The sequence below is a fragment of the Sorex fumeus genome, unplaced genomic scaffold (genome assembly GCF_029834395.1).
Source record: "Sorex fumeus unplaced genomic scaffold, SorFum_2.1 ptg000041l, whole genome shotgun sequence".
NCBI classification, from domain to species: domain Eukaryota; kingdom Metazoa; phylum Chordata; class Mammalia; order Eulipotyphla; family Soricidae; genus Sorex; species Sorex fumeus.
The window spans coordinates 8,174,961-8,194,292 of record NW_026606098.1 but is presented as its reverse complement, the minus strand read 5'-3'; the positions used below and the strand labels follow the sequence as shown (position 1 = coordinate 8,194,292).

At 62.0% G+C, this 19,332-nt stretch overlaps 2 protein-coding genes across 2 annotated transcripts; both read left to right on the top strand.

Annotated features, from left to right (window-relative positions):
* Positions 1-7,488: 7,488 nt before the first annotated feature.
* Positions 7,489-10,860, top strand: MEF2B (myocyte enhancer factor 2B). The gene is made up of 8 exons (XM_056119595.1): positions 7,489-7,622; positions 8,422-8,625; positions 9,029-9,163; positions 9,554-9,701; positions 9,790-9,926; positions 10,017-10,110; positions 10,198-10,309; positions 10,635-10,860. Exons 1-8 carry the CDS (start codon positions 7,569-7,571, stop codon positions 10,858-10,860), a joined length of 1,110 nt encoding a protein of 369 aa, XP_055975570.1. The 5' UTR covers positions 7,489-7,568.
* A 1,877-nt stretch (positions 10,861-12,737) lies between these two features.
* TMEM161A (transmembrane protein 161A) lies at positions 12,738-18,923 on the top strand. The gene is given in 13 exon segments (XM_056119594.1): positions 12,738-12,783; positions 15,309-15,412; positions 15,761-15,841; positions 16,077-16,174; positions 16,271-16,365; positions 16,367-16,428; positions 16,624-16,775; positions 17,108-17,168; positions 17,262-17,405; positions 17,500-17,613; positions 17,734-17,908; positions 18,002-18,098; positions 18,440-18,923. Coding segments are annotated over 13 exon segments (1,440 nt in total). The 5' UTR covers positions 12,738-12,780; the 3' UTR covers positions 18,694-18,923.
* The last annotated feature ends 409 nt before the right edge of the window (positions 18,924-19,332 follow it).

Below are 19,332 nucleotides of genomic sequence, written 5' to 3'. Positions count from 1 at the left end.
CCACTTGGCAGGAGGGAGGTCAGTGCGACCCAGGTCCATCAGAGACATGAGGGTGCAAGGCCAAAAACCCTCGGGCCCACAGAGAGCCAGGATAAGGAGTTCCAACACCCTGACATCCTGTTGCCCCTGATGCCATGAGCCACGCATTTGCGCTGTCTTCTTTCCTTTCTTCATGGAATGTGGTTCCCCAAACCCCACCCGGGCTCTAGGAGGACGTCCGGGGGTGACAATGAGGAGGAGGAAAGGAATTGAAATCCTTTGTCACCTCAACTCCCCTGTCACCCCAATTTCACAGGGAGTGATGTCCCACCCTGTATCCCAAACTCTATGTAGTGGGGTGCACCCCAATTCTGCAGGGAGTGGTGTCCCATCCTGTGCAGTAGGTTTGCAGGCAGTGAGGATCCCGCCCTGCCCTCCAGCTCTGCATGCAGTTGGGGTTTCCCTCTGCCCCAAGTCTACATATAGTGGGAGTCCCGCCCTAGGCCCCAACACTGCAGGAAGTGTAGGGGTCTGGCTCTAGACCCCAACTCGAAAGCAGTGCGGGGTCCCACCCCAAGCCCCAATTCTTCATATAATGGTGGTCCTGTCCTAGACAGGAAGTGTGTGGGTCCCACCCTGTACCCCAACTGTGCAGACAATGTGGGGATTTCTGAGCCCTGGGATGTGACGTTTTCCCCAGAGGGTTTATCTTCTACCAGGACCTGGTGTGAGTGGGCTTCCCTCAGCCCCAGCCCAGTAACCCCCGCCTCAGAAATGGGACCCTTTCCGGGTGGGAACAGGAAGTCATCTCTCTGTGTTCCCTGAGCTTCCTCCTCACCGAGGGGCTGCCCAGACTGACCCTGTGGGGCTCTGGGCTCCCACAGCCAGGATGGGGGTGACAGTGGACTGACTTGGGGGGGCTCCCTCTGTGGTGCCCAGATCGCCTACTCACCTCCCTCTTCCCCCCCAGGACCTTCGCACCAGCCCCTCCGTATTCGCATCCTCTCGGCCCTTTGGGGGTTGGAGAGCAGTACTGGGGATCACCAAACTCACAGCTGCAGTGCCCGCCAGGCTAGGCTCCAGCGCCCAGAGCTGTCTCTGGTCCAGCCACTGCTGCTGTCCGTCCCCCTGACCATCCCCCTGTCTGTCCCCCTATCACTGTCAGTGACGCACCTTGGGTCAACACCATGCTGGGGATGTTCATGCCCTGTGTCCCCTGGTACCTGGTGAGCTCCCAGGCATTTCTGGGGGACCTGAGTGAGGACCAGGACCCCTCCCTAGGGCCATCCTGTCCCTACTGGCTGCCCCTCAAGTCCCTTCCGCCCAGCGCTGACAGATGTGTTAATTTCCCAAGCAGGGAGGCTGGAGTCCCCAGGGATGAATTTCTGGGGGCCCCTGGGAGCTCTTTCTCTGGAACAAAGAGAGGGAAATCTTGACAGGCCTCGGCTGCTTCTTGGGCTCTGGGGCCCCCAGGGCTTGGCCCCCCTGCTCAGCCTGCCCTGGACAGCGGGTGGAATCAGGAAACGGTCTCTTTCCACTGCAGGGATGGGTGGTTTGTGGGGGCAGCCCAGGGCAGTGGGGGGCTGAGGCCAGGCCCATGTGTCCAGAGCTCTGGCTATTTCCCGGGTGATTCTTGAGAGGGTCTGTCCTTGGCTGGGGACCCGTGAGCACTCATGCTGCATAAGGGGGTCTCCAGCTGGTGGTCCTGTGGCTGACAGACTCAGTTTGATCAGAACCCAGGACCCAGCAGTCCCTATCCTGGGGGCTGGCATCTCCAGAAAGTGGGACCCCATGGGCACAGACCTGGGAGAGAGGCCGCCGGTGTGTGGGGTGCTGATGGCAATGGGCACCTGTGGGTCAACATAGCCTTTCTGAGAGGGGGACCATTATGCAGACGGGTAAACCGAGGCTTGGAGTATGTCTGGCAGGAAGTGCTGGTGGAGGTTTGAATTCTGGTCTCTTGATGTGGGGACATGGTGGGTACTCCCAGGCACTGGCCTATGGAATCAGGGAGGGGCCTGCTGTGCCTCAGTTTCCCCGTGGTTGTCAAAGGGTTCTATGGCCTGGGGGCCTCCTCCACCCAGAGGTCCACTGGGGTTTCCCACATTCAGAGCCGCCCTGTCACTGCATTGGCATAGCACGTGGCCCTGTGCACCTCTGTGCGGCTGACCCCAACACTGGCCACAGCCCGCCCCCGTCTGGGTGGGACTCCCTGCCTCTCCTTGGGGGTGCCGGCCTCCCTGCCTCCAGAGTCAGGAAGGGCACCTGCGTGACCGAGGAGTTTGCGCATGTTTGAGGCTCGAGGGCTCCTGCATGTTGTAGGGGTGTCTGTGTTTGGGGGGGGTCAGTGATTCTGGCATCAGCATATTTGGAGCCTCTGGGGTCCTGTGTGTGTGTGGGGATCTGAGTGTATGGAGCAAATGTGGGGGCTACGTGCCTTGTGGACAGCGTGCATTTGGACACATGTGTGTTCCAGGCCCCTGTGTTTGGGGGTGAGTTTCAGACATCTGTGGGTCTGGGGGCTTTGTCTGTGCTTTGGGGTCTCCTCACCCCAGATGGCCTTTGGAGGAATGAACCTCCTGTAGCCGCCAGTGTCCCCCCAGCGAGCGCCATCGAGGGTGGGGTGCAGTGCCCTGGAAAGCACTCCCAATGCAGACGCTCCCCACTCCCCCTGCCCTGCCAGGAGGAAACTGAGGCACAAGCCCACGGCTCTCCCAGGGCTCGGGGGCTGGGTCCCCAACGGGAAGGGTCCCAACAGCTGGGGTCAGGCCCCAGGAGCCCTGGAGGGGGGGGGTCCGTCGCTGCAAGGGGCACTTCCTGTCTCCCTAATGAGGTACTCAGGGAGCAGGTGATGAAACCGCAGCCTGGGTTGCATAAGGGAGGCGGGGCCGCCCATCCCCTGCATACCCCCTCCCCGCGCCCCCCTCTCACTTCCCCTTCCCACCCCCCCAATACCCCCCGTGCCTCCAGGGGCTGACATTGCTCCCCCAGACCCCCTGACCTTTTGGGGCGCCTGGACCCCCGCTGGCGGCTGGGATGCTGCTGCCTCTCATCTGTCTTCTCTGGGCTCCTGGGCTTGGGCTCCATGTGCTCTGCTGTGGGGGACAGGGGGCCCCCATTCACAGCGGCCAGCTGGGGTTCCCCTTTGGGGCCCCAAGGAGCCTGTCTGATCTGAGCACCCCACTTCCCACCAGGGGCCCCTGAAATCTTCCCCTGCACCCCCCAGCAGCCTGTCCCTCTCAGTCACCAGTGCTGCCCCTCCCCTGCCCCCGCAGCCTCCTGGTCACCACACCCCATGGAGGGGGTCCGGCTGGAGCACTCAAACCCCATCGGGGCCGCGCCCCAACCCCCTGCTTGCGCTTGCTGACTTGTCATTGTGTCCCCCCTTCTGAGGGCCATCTCACCTGTTCTAGAACCTTCTGGGGTGGAGTCCTGCAGGCTCATGTGGGGGTCCCTGTCCCGGGGCTCGTGAGATCCCCATCTTGGCCTGTCTGGGTGTGCAGCTCTGGGAGAAGGGGCCATGCAGGTCCCCCGCACCCCACAGCTGCCGCTTCCCCACCCCCACAATGCAGCGTCTTCTCTTGTGGCCACAGTGGTACAGGGTCAGGGCAGTCGGGGGCTGCCTGGCCGAGGGGGTCAGGCTGGGGTGATCAGTAGCCACTGGCCGAGGAGCTCCATCACTCAGCCTTGAGCCCGCTGGGGTCTCACACTTGCTGTGGCCGCAAACTCCATCCAGGGTGGCCTTTCCTGGCTGCCCACTGAAAGCCAGTTGGGAACCCCAGGAAGGTGCACGGGCAGGTGAAGCTCATTGGGGGTGGGGGGCATGTCTGGATAAGCTTTGTGTTCTTTGGGGGCAGTTCTTGCCTATGATCGGTGCTTTGGAAACACTGACGATGAGGGGTGGCCGCCCCCAACACAGGCAGGCCTCCCTATCTAGTGGCTCCGGCAAGATCCACTGAGGGACTTCTTCTTCCCAGAAGCCCTCCTAGACTTCTCCTCAGCTCTGCTGTGGGCCTGGGGCCTGGGGTCTTGGTGCCTGGCAGGTGCCGCCACAGCCATTGCTCCCTGGCTGGGTGCTTGTGTGTGTGTTGGGGGGAGGGGAGACAGGGATGAGTGCCTCCCCGAGACTTTCCCCAGCCCCCAGCTCTCCGCCCCCGCCTCGTGCCCAGACACGGCTCGTGCCACCACTTCCGCCGGGTGCCTGGTTCCCAGTGTGTGGACACCTGGACTGGGCCAGGCTGTCTGCGGCCCAGCCTGGGCATTTGCATGTGGGACACTTTTCTGCGCGGCCGGGTGGGCGCTCGCCTCCCGTGCTCACTCCAGCTGCTCACACCTGGCCCCGAGGGCGCAGTGCGGGCTGCATTTGCATGCATGTATTTCTGAGCCGCAAGCAGCAGGCCGGGTCCAAGAGGAAGTTGTTGAGGGACACTGGAGGCGCCGCTGCCGCATCCCCCTCATCCTGTTCCACTCACGCACCTGCTCCTCCTGGTCACCCCTGGAGTCCAACCTGGGGGAGCAGAGCTGAACGGGGCAAGTAGGGCAGAAAGGCCAGGGGAGCTGTGGGAACACATGGAGAAACAGGGCTTTGGAGGGGCTGGAGCCACAGAACAGTGGGAAGGGGCTGGCCCTGCATAAGACCCACCAGGTGTGATCCCTTGGCACCCCGTATGGTGCCCTGAGCCCACCAGGAGTGATCCCCAAGCCAGAGCCAGGAGTCACCCCTGAACACCACCAGGTGTGGCCCAAAAACCGAAAAGAAATGTTCTTATTTGATCTGGGCTTTGCAGCGGGAACAAGAGCTGGCCCAGTGCAGCCGGGGTAGAAACACTTCCGGCGTGTGTGAAAGTGCAGAGGCGGGTCAGGTGGGCCAGGTGGGGGGCAGGGACCCTCCAGGGGCAGCGGGAGCCTTGGAGTGTGTGGGCAGAGGGAGGAGACTGGGGGTTCCTGGGTCATCTGAGGCCGCCGGGGCAGGCGACTCCCAGGGTGGACCAGAGCAGACTCGCCCTGGCCTCTGTGGTCCCCAGCAGACTGACCCCGTGGCAGGAGGGGAGAAACCACCCGGCACCGCCACCCTGTGCCCCTGCACAGCCCCTTCCCACCCCCACTCCTCCTCCTGCTCCCCCTCCTCCTGTTCCCCCCTCCTCCCGCTCCTCCTCCTATCCTGCCCCTCCCGATCCTGCTTTTCTCCCTCTTCCTCCTCCTCTCGCTCCTCCTGCTCCTTCTTCTCCTGCTCTTCCTCCTCCCGCTCTTCCTTCTCTCCTGCTCATTCTTTCTCCTGCTCCTTCATCTTCTCCTTCTTCTCGTGCTCTTCTTCCCCCCGCACCCCCACTCCTCCTGCTCTGTCCCCCGTCACCTGAACTCACTGTCTGTCCCTGCTCCTAGCCTCCCTGCGGACAGCCCCAAGGAAGCCCGACCATCCCGTCTAGAACAGGGACTGGTGAGAAGCAGCGGGGACCCCCAGCCCAGACTCAGACTGAGCCCAGGTTCCTGGAGGGATGGGGGTGTTGGAGGCATTTCCAGACTCATCTGGGCATCTGGAGGGAGTGCCCCATCCATGTCCCGGATGGTGTGCAGGCAGGCACGAACATCCCAGACGTGGGAACGCTCCCATCCCAGTGTCGGGGGTTAAAATTAGCCCTGAGGTTAAATTTAGCAGGTTGGCAGTTCCTGGGGGGCAGAGAGGAGGTTTCTGCTGCCCAGTGGGTGCGGGGGCCCAGGGAGGGCAGCAGCGTGTGGGTCACCCAACAACAGAGGAGATAGGGTGCAGGAAGGGTCCCTCCCAGGGCAGGGCTGCCTTTCTGGGGACTGGGGAGGGTTGGGGCCATATTTGGTGATGCTCAGGGATCACTCCTAGTGGAGGTTGGGGGATCCTGCGGGGTGCCAGGGATCAAATCCAAGTTGGCCATGTGCAAGGATAGCGCCCTGCCGGTCCCGTCTCTAGCCCTTAGAGCTGCTTTCTTGTCATCTTAGGGGGCCCCCTGACCACGTCCTCAGACCAGCACCCAGAGGCCCACCCAGGAGACCAGCCATTTGTCCAGAGCCCCGGGCAGGGGTCCTGAGCATGGTCTCCTGTGCCTGGGGTGGCTGAAGGTCCTTGTGGTCAGAAGGGCTGGCCAGCTCCTCAGCCTCTGGGTCAATAGCTGGAAGACACCATGGGTGGGACGGGGTGGGTGCTGTGGGTGGGAACCCCGGAGAGTGGAGGTCCCACAAGGAGGTGTGGGACTTGCTCCCCGTCACCCCAGCTCCTAGCCTGAGACTGTTCAGGATACACCAGGGCCGACTCTCCTTTAAAGTAAAGAGTTGTGGGGCTGGCACAGTGGGAGGGGTTCAACCTGCACACGGCCAACATGGGTCGATTCCCAGCATTCCATAGGGTCCCCCAAGCCCTGCCAAGAGTGATTCCTGAGTGCAGCCAGGAATATAGCACCTGTTCATGACCTCCTGTGGCCCCCTCCCACCAAAATAATTCATAAGAGAGAGAGAGAGAGAGAGAGAGAGAGAGAGAGAGAGGAGTGTTTTGGATCTGGAGTGATCATCGGGCTAGCAGGGCACTGGACATACACGTGGCTGACCCTCAGTAAAGAGTGATCCCTGAGCTCAGAGCCAGGAGTCAGCCCTGAGCACTGCCAGGTGTGACCCCTCCTAAGACACGAAACTTTTCTTTTGAACTGGGGCAAGAGGGACTGGAGCAATAGCATAGCGGGTAGGGCATTTGTCAGGCACGTGGCCGACCTGGGTTTGATTCCCAGCATCCCATATGGTCCCCTGAGCACCACCAGGGGTAATTCCTGAGTGCAGAGACAGGAGTACCCCTGTGCATCACCAGGTATGACCAAAAAAGCCAAAAAAAAAGCACTGTAGCACTGTTCTCCTGTTGTTCATCGAGTTGCTCGAGCAGGCCCAGTAACATCTCCATTGTGAGACTTGTTACTGTGTTTGGCGTATCAAAAAAAAAAGTTGGGGCAAGAGCCTGTCAAGGGGTAGGAGATAAGAAAGGGTGAGGCCTTGCGGGTGCCCATCCCAGTTTCCATCCCTGTGGTTTAAGTGGAAATAATGTGGAATCACTAAAGTGAGGGGATAGAAAACAGATCATCCAAAGACCTCATCTGCCCCAGTGTGGGTGCCACAGAAACGTCCAGAACAGTCCCTCCCCAAACAGGAAGTGGAGGGAGAGGAAGTCTGCCCAGGGAAATGAAATGTTCTGGAACCAGAGGGAGATGGTGTCTAGGCCCAAGCCTTGTGGCACAGCAGAGGAGCATCCACTTTCCTTACATGACTTGAGTCCCGACTGTGTGGCAGGGGAAGGCTCCGGCCAGTGGACAGCACAGACCTCGGCGCGGCTGGGGACGCTGGGGCCTGTGTGGACCCTGCTGGCCTTGGGCATTAGGGCCCTGTCCCTGGGCTCTGGCTGCTGTGCTTGCTCAGTGCCCGATGCCATCAACCATCACGCACATGCGGGGCTCCCAGGGGCCCCATGTGCGTTATCTGCCCTCCATGTGCCCCCTCTCCCCCTCAGTCTTGGCAGGGCACTGTACCCATCCTGTCCTCTCGTCCTCCGCTAGACCCTGCTCACCGCCCAACCTGGGACGATGGGGAGGAAAAAAATCCAGATCTCGCGCATCCTGGACCAGCGGAACCGGCAGGTGAGTGTGGCGGGTGGGGGCGGGGAGGGGGAGGAGTGTTCGTGGGGGTGGGGGATGGGACGATGATGAGGTCTGGAAGTGGCCTCTGTCCTGGGCAGCTGGGGCTGGAGGGAGCGGGCACCGGGCGGGGCCTAGAGGAGCGGATCTGGAGGGGCAGGTGGAGGGGCGTGGCCATAGGGGCGTGGCATAAGGGGCGGGGCCTTGGAACGCTCGTCGGCATGGGGCGGGGCCTGGAGGGGCGGGCAGCGGGGCGGGGCCGGAGGGGCGAGCAGCCGGGGCGCTAGGGCGAGCAGGAACCTGTGCCTTTTCCGTGACGTGCTTGTTCATTCTCACTCCTTGGGGAATAGAGCCCCCCCTCCGCCACTCCACCCGACTTTGAGGGGCCTTCGGAGGCTAGACCCAGCGGGGAGGCTCAGGCAGGAAGCGCGGACACTCCCTGAAGTTGGGGCTGAGCACAGACAATGCAGGCTTTGCAAGCGCGGGGTGGGCGGGTCTGGGTTCTATCCAGCCCCTCCTGGATCCACCAAGCACCACTGGGCAATGCCCAAGCGCAACCAGGAGTGGGCAAGAGCCCGCTGGGCATGCCCTTTCCTACCTCCCCCCACCTCAAGGAGAGGACACTGGGTCTGGGCTTTGAAGCATCCTTAGGAGTTTCCTCCGGAGGAGGCACTAAAGAATGGCCAGGGCAGAAAGTCGAGCATCTCCAGGGGGCTCCGGTAGAGGCCCCCTCCCACGGTCCCCCGCCCCCGACCCCTTGCTGCCTTCTTCAGCCCACCCTTTGGGCACTGGTCCCTCCCAGGTGACCTTCACCAAGCGCAAGTTTGGGCTGATGAAGAAGGCATACGAGCTGAGTGTGCTGTGCGACTGTGAGATTGCGCTCATCATCTTCAACAGCGCCAACCGCCTGTTCCAGTATGCCAGCACCGACATGGACCGCGTGCTGCTCAAGTACACGGAGTACAGCGAGCCCCACGAGAGCCGCACCAACAGCGACATCCTGCAGGTGGGTGGGTCAGGAATTAGCCCTGAGCCCAGAGCTGGGAATCAGCCCTGAGCACAGAGCCAGGAATCAGCCCTGAGCACAGAGCCGGGAATCAGCCCTGAGTACAGAGCCGGAAATCAGCCCTGTGCACAGAGCTGGGAATCAGCCCTGAGCACAGAACTGGGAATGAGCCCTGAGCACAGAACCAGGAGTCAGCCCTGAGCACAGAGCCGGGAGTCAGTCCTGAGCACTGCTGGTTTGGGCTCCCTGAAACAACAGTGCACAGAGAAGTTGGGCGCTGGCCTCGTGCACGGTCAATCTCTGTGCAAACTCTGAACCCACCAGAAGTGAGCCCCAAGCACCAAGCCCTGAGCAGGCATGGCTTCCATCTCCCCCAGAACATGGTCCCTGTCTCACCCTGCAGACCCTGAAGCGGAGGGGTGTTGGCCTTGAGGGGCCGGACCTGGAGCCTGACGAGGGTCCTGAGGGCCCTGGTGAGAAGCTGCGGAGGTTAGCAGTGGACGGCGGGGACCCAGCCTTGCCCCGGCCCCGGCTCTATGTGAGTGTCCCCCCCGACCATGAGTGTCACCCCCTCCCCACTTCTGCCCTCGGCACAGGATCTAAGAGAGGAAGCTGAGGTCACAGGGCCTGGAGCATGGGGATTGGTTTCCACCAAGATGAAGAGTGTCCAGGTGCCCTGTGGCCAGGGCTTTGAGGGATGCATAAGAGTTCAACAGCTGCTTGTCCCCTCGCCATTTCTTTTGATTTCTCAAACATACAGCAGTGTTGAGCAGCAGTACTCTGCAGGACAAGGCCCAGACAGGTGTCCCGGCAGGGCAGAATCAGGTCCCTGGGAGGTGTGTGGAACCTTCTGGAAGATGGATCCCCATACCTAAACTCAATGGATTTTCTCTTGGACCTGGTGCCCCTCTTTGTTCCTGACCTACAGCCAGCAGCTCCCACTATGCCCAGCCCAGATATGGCTTATGGGGCCCTGCCACCCCCCAGCTGTGACCCCTGTGGGCTTGGTGAAGCCCTGCCAGCCCATGGCCGCCCGTCCCCCTTCCGGCCCACCATCCCCAAAGCAGGGCCTGCAGGTAAGCGAGAACACAGGCCATGGTGGGACACGGAGGGGACCCCTTGGACTAAGCTGCAGTCGACAAAGGGCATCTCCCCCTCTCTCAGGCGTCATCCCCCATCCTCTCTTCTCCCCGGGCCACCTCGCCAGCAAGACACCCCCACCTCTGTACCTCGCGGCTGACGGGCGGAGACAGGACCTGCCTGGAGGCCTGACTGGGGCCAGGGGAGCACTGGGCACCCCGGTGAGTGAGGGACAGCCAAACAGTGTTGATGGGGGCCACCGGGTGGCCTGGGGCTGGCCTCAGTTTCCCCTCTGCCCTCTCTCTCTGCAGAGAGGCCTCTACGGGGGTCTGCAGAGTCCAGGCCCAGCAGCAGTCCCTGGACCCACCCTCGCCACCTTCCCCTTCCTGCCTGCAGGCCCCCCAGGTATGCACCCCCACTCCCACCTGGACACCTCCCTGGGTTCAGGGATCCCTGAGGGTGAGCCCTCAGCTGCCTCCTCCTGCCCCCCAGAATATGGCCTGGATGACCCGCCTCCACCCCCTGGTTTGCTGCAGCCCCACACCCTGACCTCCTGGCAACCCTCCCGAGGAGATGGGCACCCTGCTGTCCCCACCCTGCCCAGGTGAGTGCCGGCGCTGGTTTAACGCACCGTCCCTGAGCTCAGGCCAGTGTAGTGGGGGCACTGCCCAGTTTGTGCCCCAATCCCGGCCCTTTGGGATGGGGTACAAGGTGGGCAGTTGAGGCCGACCCAGGCCCAGATCTCTGCTGCCCCCTGCCGTCCATACTGGAAACTGCACCCCGCCGCCGTGCCGGTTCCTTTCTGGTCGCCGGAGGCTCTATTTGGGGACAGCAGGAGGAAAGCCGCCCCCGCTTTCCCTAGGCTGTCCTCTCTACTGCTTCCTCGCTGAACTCACGCCCCATTCTCCTACTTCTGTCCCACCCCGCAGCGGAGGCCGCGGCCTGGCCGAGGAGGGACCCCCTGCCCGCGGCGCGTCACCCCTCAGTCCGCGGATCAGCATCAAGTCGGAGCGCCTGTCGCCCACCCCCGGGGGCCTCAGAGACTTCCCCAAGACATTCCCCTATCCGCTGCTCCTGGCCCGACCTCCCGCAGAGCCCCTCCGGCCCGGGCCCCCCATGCGCCGGATGCCCACGGCAGACAGCTGGCCGCGGTAGTGGCCAGGCAGAACGTGGGTGCCCATGTCCCTCCCCCCCCCCCGTGTGTGTCGCCCCCAATAAAACTCGCGTGGCACCCGGGACGCAGCTCATTGCCCCCCTCCAGGTCCCTCCCCAGCCTGACCCCCACCTCCCCAGCTGCCTGTCTTGGGGTGGCCCCTGCATCATCTCTGGGACTCTTGGAGGAGGTGGAGGATGGGGGTCCATAGGGTCTGGGGGGTCCTCAATCTAGGTGAGCACTTGGACCAGCTCCACTTTGGGGGTCTGCCATCCTGCAACTCCTCCCCGATGGGGTGGCAATCGCTGGAGGACTGGACTGCTGGTCATCGCCCATGTTCATCCAAGGGGTGACCATGGGGGTCACATACAGAAAAAGGTGGGGCCCATAGACTGAGAAACTGCAAACGGGATGGGACGGAGCAAAGGCCGCAACACAGGTGGCCAATGGGGGGACGTGTCCGGTACTCACTGCATGGGGGCACTGTGAAGCCTGGATTATAAACCTCCTTGTAGGGGATGGGGCACCCTGGAAGGGTAGCACAACCCAGAAAGTGCTGGCCTTGTGTGCTGCAGACCCTGATTTGATCCCTGGTACTCCCTATGGTCTCCTGATCCCACCAGGCATGATCCTTGAACACAGAGCCAGGAGTCAACAGTGAGCACCACTGGGTGTAACCAATAAACCAAAATAAAACCCTATATTAGGGGAGAACCCCGGTGCAATAGACAGTGGGCAGGACACTTGGTCTGCATGCCGCTACTCCGGGACACACCAGAAGTGGTCTCGAGCACAGAGGCAGGTGTCAACCTTGAGCACTGCCAGGTTTGACCCACAACCAAGAAATGAACTGCTGTAAGCCCCCACGCTCCTGGAAGAAGCTGGGGAGGGGGAAGGAGGAGGGTGAGAGGGAAGAAGGGGAGGAGGGGAGGGACTCGAGTGTCTCTGGCTTCAGTGACTCCATCCAAGAACTCCAGACTCATGTCCAATCAGCCGGGTCTGGTGAGGGGCATAGAGGAGTGACCCCTGGCCCAGCTGTTGCTCTGGGGCCCTCTGAGTCAGGCCCCTGCTTTTTCTGGGTTCCCTTTTCCTTAGCCCTCCTGCCCGAACTTCCTTATATCTGACTCCCCTAGTCCCAGAGGCATCTCTGGGCCCCTGGGTGAGCTGCAGGAAGCCCCAGGGACCCTCACCTCTGTGTACTCATACCTTTCAAAGGGACCCTTCTGCAATCCCCTCCATATGTGCTCACACAGACAGAGGAGGCAACCCACACAAGGTACCCCCTCCCTGAAGAGCCTCAAACACTGTCACACTACATGGACACACTTGCCCATCAAAACGCAGATGACTTAAAGGGCAAGCACAGAGGCTTTCCCTCGAAGCTTGGAAACAGAAACGTCAAATTCCTGAGTGTGACGGTTGGTTCTTGATCCAACCATGCCTGAAGTTGACATACCTCCATAACATGTCAGACATGACTACAAAAGTCGTATGTTTTGTGGCCCGCAATTAAAGTCCAGGCTGACACAATGAGGTCTGAGTGCCATCCGACACTGGGAGTCTGGTCTTGAGTAGAATGTTTTTGAAAGGGAGTTGCATGCTCAGTACTCTCCAGCAGGATGTAGAGCATGGACAAAGACAATCGCCACAGGCGTGGAAGGCAGGTGCATGTGAGACTGCTGAGCCCCTGAGTGGCGGCCACACAAGGTCCCTGGCACAGTTAGTGACCAAGCTTGGGCACGTCCCGCGACTCCGAACTACAACATCCAGCATACAATGCAATAGAGCGCCTTCCCTCGTGATTTTCCCAGGCTGATGATTGGTCATCTCTGCTGCTCGTCAGACTAGAGTCTGGCTCTGATTGGTCAAGAGCCCGACAAATTGCCCCGCGCCTCAGGCCCGCGGGTCCGCGTCCTGGCGACATGGTGAGCGCGGGACCCCTGCATTTTGGAGGGTCCGGCGGGACTAGAGTCCCGCCCGGGGTGGAGGTCCAGTGCAGTAAGGCTCCTTTGTGGGCGCCGGGCGCGCTGAGCTCGTGGGGTTGTGCCGCTGGTCGCGTACTCGTCTCTGGGGTCACAGTCTCCCGGCGGGACTCAGGAGGGGTCAGGGGTCGTGGTTCCGTGGAGGGGGCTGGAGTCCCCGCATGGGAGACCGGGGTCCCTGCAGACACCGCTCTGGGGATGGGATTCTTCGGAAGCTCGCGGGTCATGCCACCGGGGTCCTTCGGGGGTCCTCGCTGAATCCGGATGTACGGAGGGATCCGATTCACAAAACTGATCCCCGCACGTGGCCTCCTCTGTACTCACCATCCCATCATGGAGCCCAGCTACGGAGTTTATTCTCCGAACTTAGCCGGGGTCGGGCTGGTGCCAGGCGCTAGCAAGACTCCCAGTCTCCGGTGTGTCTTGTGGGAAGAGGCCTAGCCTCGGGGACCCTTAGGAAGGGGGTTGGGATTGGGTCTGCAGGAACTGCATTGGTGCAGGAGCGGGAGAGATAGCACAGAGGGGAGGGCTCTTGCCTTGTGGGCAGTGCTACTAGGGTTCCATCCCGGGCACCCCCATGGTCCCCCGAGCTTGGCCAGAAATGAGCCCCGCGTGCAGAGCCAAGAAGTAATCCCAGAGCACCACCAGGTGTGACCCAAAATTCACCTCCACCTCCCAAAAAAGTGTGTGTACCCAGCAGGGCCCGCGGATCATGGGGGGTGGGGTGGGGTGGGGAATGGGGCGGGGCGGGGTGGGGTCAGATTTACTGATGCTAGTTAGCAGGAGTCTCCCCCCAAGGCTCCGGGTGCTGGAAGACCCTGGAAAGGTCTGCAGGGCGGCAACCCCAAGATTGGGAGTTTTGTAGCGCGCAGCCCGAGATACAGCTCACAGACCGAGGCTTGGTGGGAGAATGTGAATGCTCCCTCTCCCCGATTCTAACTGCTGGGACCCCATGGTCAGCCCAGCCCCCGGGAGGAGGCTGGGGTGATGGGGTAAAGCGCAGTTGTTTGTGGGGGTGCCTGAGACCCACGTGGCTGGTTGCAATGGGGGAGAGGGACGGCCAAGCTGCCTGATACCAAAGGGGCTGCAGCAGTTTCTGTGAAGATGGCGGCCAGGCTGGCATTTGGGGACTTTGGGGAAGAATCTGCAGGTAGGGGCCAGAGTGATAGTACAGCAGGTAGGGCGTTTACCTTGCACGCAGCCGACCCGGGTTCAATCCCCGGCATCGCATATGGTCCCCCAAGCACTGCCAGGGGTAATTCCTGGGTGCAGAGCCAGGAGGAAGCCCTGAGCATCGCTGGGTGTGACCAAAAGAGGAAAAAAAAAAAAGAGGGAGAAAAGAATCTGCAGGCAGGATGGGGAGCCCAGGCTGGAGGTGTTGCCGTGCTGGGGGCAGCTGTGCCCCTGATTAGAGGGTGGCAGGCTGGGATCCAGGAGAGTCCACAAGGGCAGAGAAGGGCAGGGCACTCCTGGCTGTACTGGGGGCGGGGGATGCTCTGGGGATGGGCACCCCAAGCTCATTACTGCAAAGAATCTTTCTGGTCTCCATTTGCAAGTGCCCAACTGGCCCAGCTGTCCCCGTGGGGTGCTTCGTGTGTGAGCGCCCAGCCCAGATGTCACTCCTAATTCTGAGTGACAGGACCAGCCGGGATTCCTGGGCTCCCCCGGCTTCAGCAGGAATGCCAGGCTGCTTCCATAGCACTTGTCTGTTGAAGCGGGCACACAGCCCCCACCCCTAGCATCTGATTGTCCCCAATGATATGATCCCTGGGAGCCAAACCCCAGAACTGAGTCCAGGCGGGGACCCCCCATCCCCCCAGGCTTCAGCTGCTCAAAGATAGTTCTTCCCAGACACTTACATGTAAAATAGGGGCCAGGGTGATAGGACAGCGGGGAGCATGCTTGCCTCTCACACATCTGACCGAGTTTGAACCCCAGTATTTCATATGGTTCCTCGAGTACCCCCAGGAGTGATCCCTGAGCTCAGAGCCAGAAATAAGCCCTGAGCACCCTGAGTGTGGCCCCAAAACAACACGAAGACATGAGCTATGAGTTTGGCTTTGAAGGGTTAGAATGTGTTGGCAAGGAGGCTCCTGGAGCCCAGAATCTCCCTGGAACAGGAGTGGACAGAAATAGGGGGGGAAGGGGGAGGAGGTGTTTACTCTGGGAGGGGGCAGGGAGTGAGTCACTACCAGGTAATTTAAACCGGAAAGATCCAGAGCGGGAGCCAGGGTGAACTTGGAAATGGGAAAACACGGTTGGCGCAGAGTGGGGCTACCAAAATAGGACGCCCCTATTTGGGCAGAGGCTGGAAGCGGGCGCGGGTCTCTGGGGGCCGGTCGGGTTTGTGCACACCCAGGACGTTTCCCTGGCATGCACCTGTCTCTGAGAGCATATAAATAGCCGGGGGCGAGGGAGGGAGCTCGCGGTCCGCTGGCAGGCACTGCCCGACGTGTTCCCTCTCGTAGGCCGTACTCGGCGTGCAGCTGGTGGTGACCCTGCTCACTGCCACCCTCATGCACCGGCTGGCCCCGCACTGCTCCTTCGCGCGCTGGCTGCTCTGCAACGGCAGGTGGGCCGCGCCCTCCGCGGTGAGAGGAGCTTATCCGCGCCCCGCCCCGTGGGAGGGTCTCCGTACGCCGCGCCACGCCCCTTCCCGCGCATCCCTGAAGCCATCCTTGGCGTTTTGCAGGACCTGATGCACAGATGCGCGCTCCCGTGAGGCCGTCCCCGGCTTACACGCCACCCCCCCACTACTTCCAGCCCAACTTCCCCAACTCTGCCTCTCCCTGCGCGGCCTGAGCCCTTTCTGAGAGTCTGAGAATTCTCTCTAGGAGGCTGTGCGGGACCCCAGGGCAGCCCCAATCTACCCCGGCATCCTTTCCCGCCGGGTGCTCTGACCACCTACTCGGCCTCCCAGCCTCTTCAGATATAAGCACCCGTCCGAGGAAGAGCTGCGGGCGTTGGCCGGGAAGCAGAGACCCAGGGGCCGGCGGGAGCGGTGAGTGATCCCAGCCTCAGGTGGACGGTCGCTGAGGAGGGGGGGGGGTTATCCCAGACGGAGCAGTGGCCGCCTCACTCTGTCGCTGTCTGTCCAGCCAGTGTTTGTTGGAGGTTTGCTCCGTACGGGGTGCAGATGCCCCCGCCCGCTTGTGCTTTCAGGGTGGGAAATGACTGCCGGCTGGCTGCGGTTGGCGGGAACACTGCTATCCCCCTTGCACCCCCGCCCCCGCCAGGTGGGCCAATGGCGTCAGTGAGGAGAAGCCCCTATCGGTGCCCCGAGATACTCCTTTCCAGCTGGAAACCTGCCCGCTCACGGCGGTGGACGCACTCGGTAACCCAGGGAGCCCTCTTCCTGGCGGGTGGGCGGCTCCCGGGTGTGCCCGGGACTAAGGCTCCAGGGGCTGAGAGTTTGTGCGTGGGACCACAGTGCTGCGCTTCTTCCTGGAGTACCAGTGGTTCGTGGACTTCGCCGTGTACTCGGCTGGTGTGTACCTGTTCACCGAGGCCTACTACTGCGTGCGGGGGCCCGACCAGTGAGCCCAACATCGCGGTGCTCTGGTGTCTGCTCAGCGTCGCCTTCTCCCTGTATCCTTGGCGTTCAGGACTGGGGGTGGAGGCTGAGGGTGGGATGTAGGGCCCTAGGGCCCCCATCCTTCCGCAGAGCTGCATGGTGGGCTCAATGCCAGGACGGCCACCCTGTCACACACTATGCACACCCGGTGGCTGTTCTGTGCTGGGGGGGTGGCTGCATGTGCCGGCCTTGGCCTTAGCCTGGCCCAGCAGGGTGTTCCTGACCGTGACCCGGCTGTACTTCAGCGCCGAGGAGGGTGGCGAGCGCTCTGTGTGCCTCACCTTTGCCTTTGTCTTCCTGCTGCTGGCCATGCTGGTCCAGGTGGTGCCCAACACCACCCTGGAGCTGGGCCTGGAGCCAGGTAGGCCGGGGAGCTGCCCCTACATGCCCCGGGGACCATATGGGGTACCAGGATGGAACCTGAGTCCGCCCGCCCCCACACTATCTGCTCTCCCCTCTCCCCCACCCTCCCCCCGCAGGTCTTTGCTTGGGGTCTGTAGGGCTGGTTCGCTGCTCTCCCTCCAGATTTCTGGTATAAATGGGAAGCCCAGGCTCAGCAAACTCTCCCTTAGCCTTGGTCCAGTGGAGGGTGGCCAGGAATTCCGGGCTGAGCCGAATAGCCCCAGGTTGCGGGTGGGGGGGATGCCCACTGGCCAGGGGTGCTCCACACCACCCCCTCCTGGTCCTCCTCAGGCATGGCCAGCATGACCAGGAACTTGGAGCCGCTCCTGAAACCCCAGGGCTGGGACTGGGCGTGAGTCCAGGGCGCCTTGGGGGTAGGGGGCGGGGTTCATCCTGCAGATTGCCCAGCAGCGCCAGGCAACTCTGACCTCCCTCTCCTCCCCAGGTTGCCGGTGGCCAAGCTGGCCATCCACGTGGGGCTGGCCGTGTTGGGTTCCATGCTGGGCGCTTTCCTCACCTTCCCCGGGCTGCGGCTGGCCCAGACCCACCGGGATGCGCTGGCTAGGGCAGAGGACCGGCCGCTGCTGCAGTTACGTGGGCGTGCGGGTCGTGCGGGAGAGTATGGGGCGTGGGGGCGCTGGCGTGGGTGACCCCTCACAGTTCTCCTTCGGTCCCCCCCCCAGGCTGTTCTTGCATCTGAGCTTTCTGTCCCCCCTGTTCATCCTGTGGCTCTGGACCAAGCCCATCGCGCGGGACCTCCTGTACCAGGCGCCTCTAGGCGGAGCCACCATCTCCCTGTGCGTCTGGGATGGGCGGTGGGCCCCAGGTCTTGGGTGGTGCAGGGAGGAGCCTGGGGCGGGGATGGGGGGAAGCTCTCAGGGAGACGCGTCGCTAGTCCTCCTGTCCCCTGGGCACAGACTGTCAGACTCGGCCTTCGACTCGCTGCGCCTCTGGGTGCTGGTGACGCTGTGCCTGCTGCGGCTGATGGTGACCCGGCCGCACCTGCAGGCCTACCTCTGCCTGGCTAAGGCCCGCGTGGAGCAGCTGCGGCGGGAGGCTGGCCGCATTGAGGCGCGGGAGGTGCAGCGGCGGGTATGGGCACGACACGAGGGGGCCACCGGGGCGGGGCGGGGCGGGGTGCCCGCCTGAGGGTCTCCGCTTTAGCTACCGCTACATGCCCACCAGGTGGTGCGTGTCTACTGCTACGTGACGGTGGTAAGTCTGCAGTACCTGACGCCGCTCATCCTCACTCTCAACTGCACACTGCTGCTGAAGACACTGGGTGAGCACAAGGCGCCACCGGAAGGCGGGGCCTGATATGGGGTGGGGTTGGCTAGGTGGGCGGGGCTAGTTTCACAGACGGGTCCTGATAGGGTGCTGAGAGGGGTGGGGGTGGGGCTTGGGCGGGCGGGCGGGGCCTGATAGAGTGCCGAGAGGTGATAGGCTATGAAGCAGGGACATTGGGTGGATGCAGGGGCCAGGTGGTGAGGCCTCCTAGACCAAAATGAGAGGTAGGAAATTGGGGAAAAGGTGGGGATGCCAGAGACCAAGTGGATGTATCCCTCAGGGTTGGACTCTGGGTCCTGGTGTGAACCGAGTTCTCCCTCCTCCCTCTCCTCATAGGTGGCTACTCCTGGGGCCTGGGGCCCGCCTCCTCGGCATCCCCAGTCTTGTCCTCATTGGGCAATGAACAGCTGGACCCCGTGGGGGACGAGATCCAGCAGACAGCGGACCGCATCGCCGGGGCCCTGGGCGGGCTCTTCACGCCGCTCTTGCTGCGCAGTGTGCTGGCTTTTGTGGTCTGGTGGACCGCTGCCTGCCAGTTGCTCTGCAGCCTCTCCGGCCTGTACCTGCAGCAGCACCTGGCTAGCTGCTAGCAGACTCTGTCAGGGACCTCTCAGAGAGGTCGCATGTGCCTTGGTGTCCCCAGGGCAGGAGGGATGGAGTGCTCTACCCAGCAGTGCCTGAGCCACAGTCAGGGGCCCCAGAAAGGTCTGGACAAGCTCCTCTGGGTTCAGGGCCTCCAGGGCATGCTCTCAGGGCTGCTGTGCCAGTAGAGGTGAGGTTGCTCTTCTGATCAATAAAGGCACGGCTGGTGCTTTTTACAGAGGGGACTGAGCCATTTCCAGAGTTGAGCCATGTTCTCTCCCTGGGCTGGAGGGCATCCCAGGATGCCAGTGGGATTCCTATATGGACACTGCCACCCCCATGCTGGTGGGATTCCTGTATGGATACTGCCTCCCGCCCTCCCCCCACCTGCAGCGTCAGCTACACCTCCCAATATATCCCTTAACCTTTACCAGCAATTTCCATTCTGGAAATCATACCACAAGCTTAGTGGCACATGACCCAGCGAGGCACAAACAAAATTGTTTTAGAAAGGGCAGGAAACTCAAGTCTGTCTCAGAGACCATTAAGTGATTTATGTTGGGCTTCAGGTAAAGCTTGATCCAGCAAGCCCAGCCAGTGTTACCAAGACTCCTGCCTTTGGCCTTACCTCTGCTCTACCAAGCTTG

Excerpts from the sequence above, each read along its gene's own strand:
- MEF2B (XM_056119595.1), top strand. The coding sequence starts at position 7,569 with ATGGGGAGGAAAAAAATCCAGATCTCGCGCATCCTGGACCAGCGGAAC. Across the intron at positions 7,623-8,421 it reads TGGACCAGCGGAACCGGCAG|GTGACCTTCACCAAGCGCAA; the intron begins GTGAGTGTGGCG and ends GGTCCCTCCCAG. Across the intron at positions 10,111-10,197 it reads CCTGCCTGCAGGCCCCCCAG|AATATGGCCTGGATGACCCG; the intron begins GTATGCACCCCC and ends CCTGCCCCCCAG.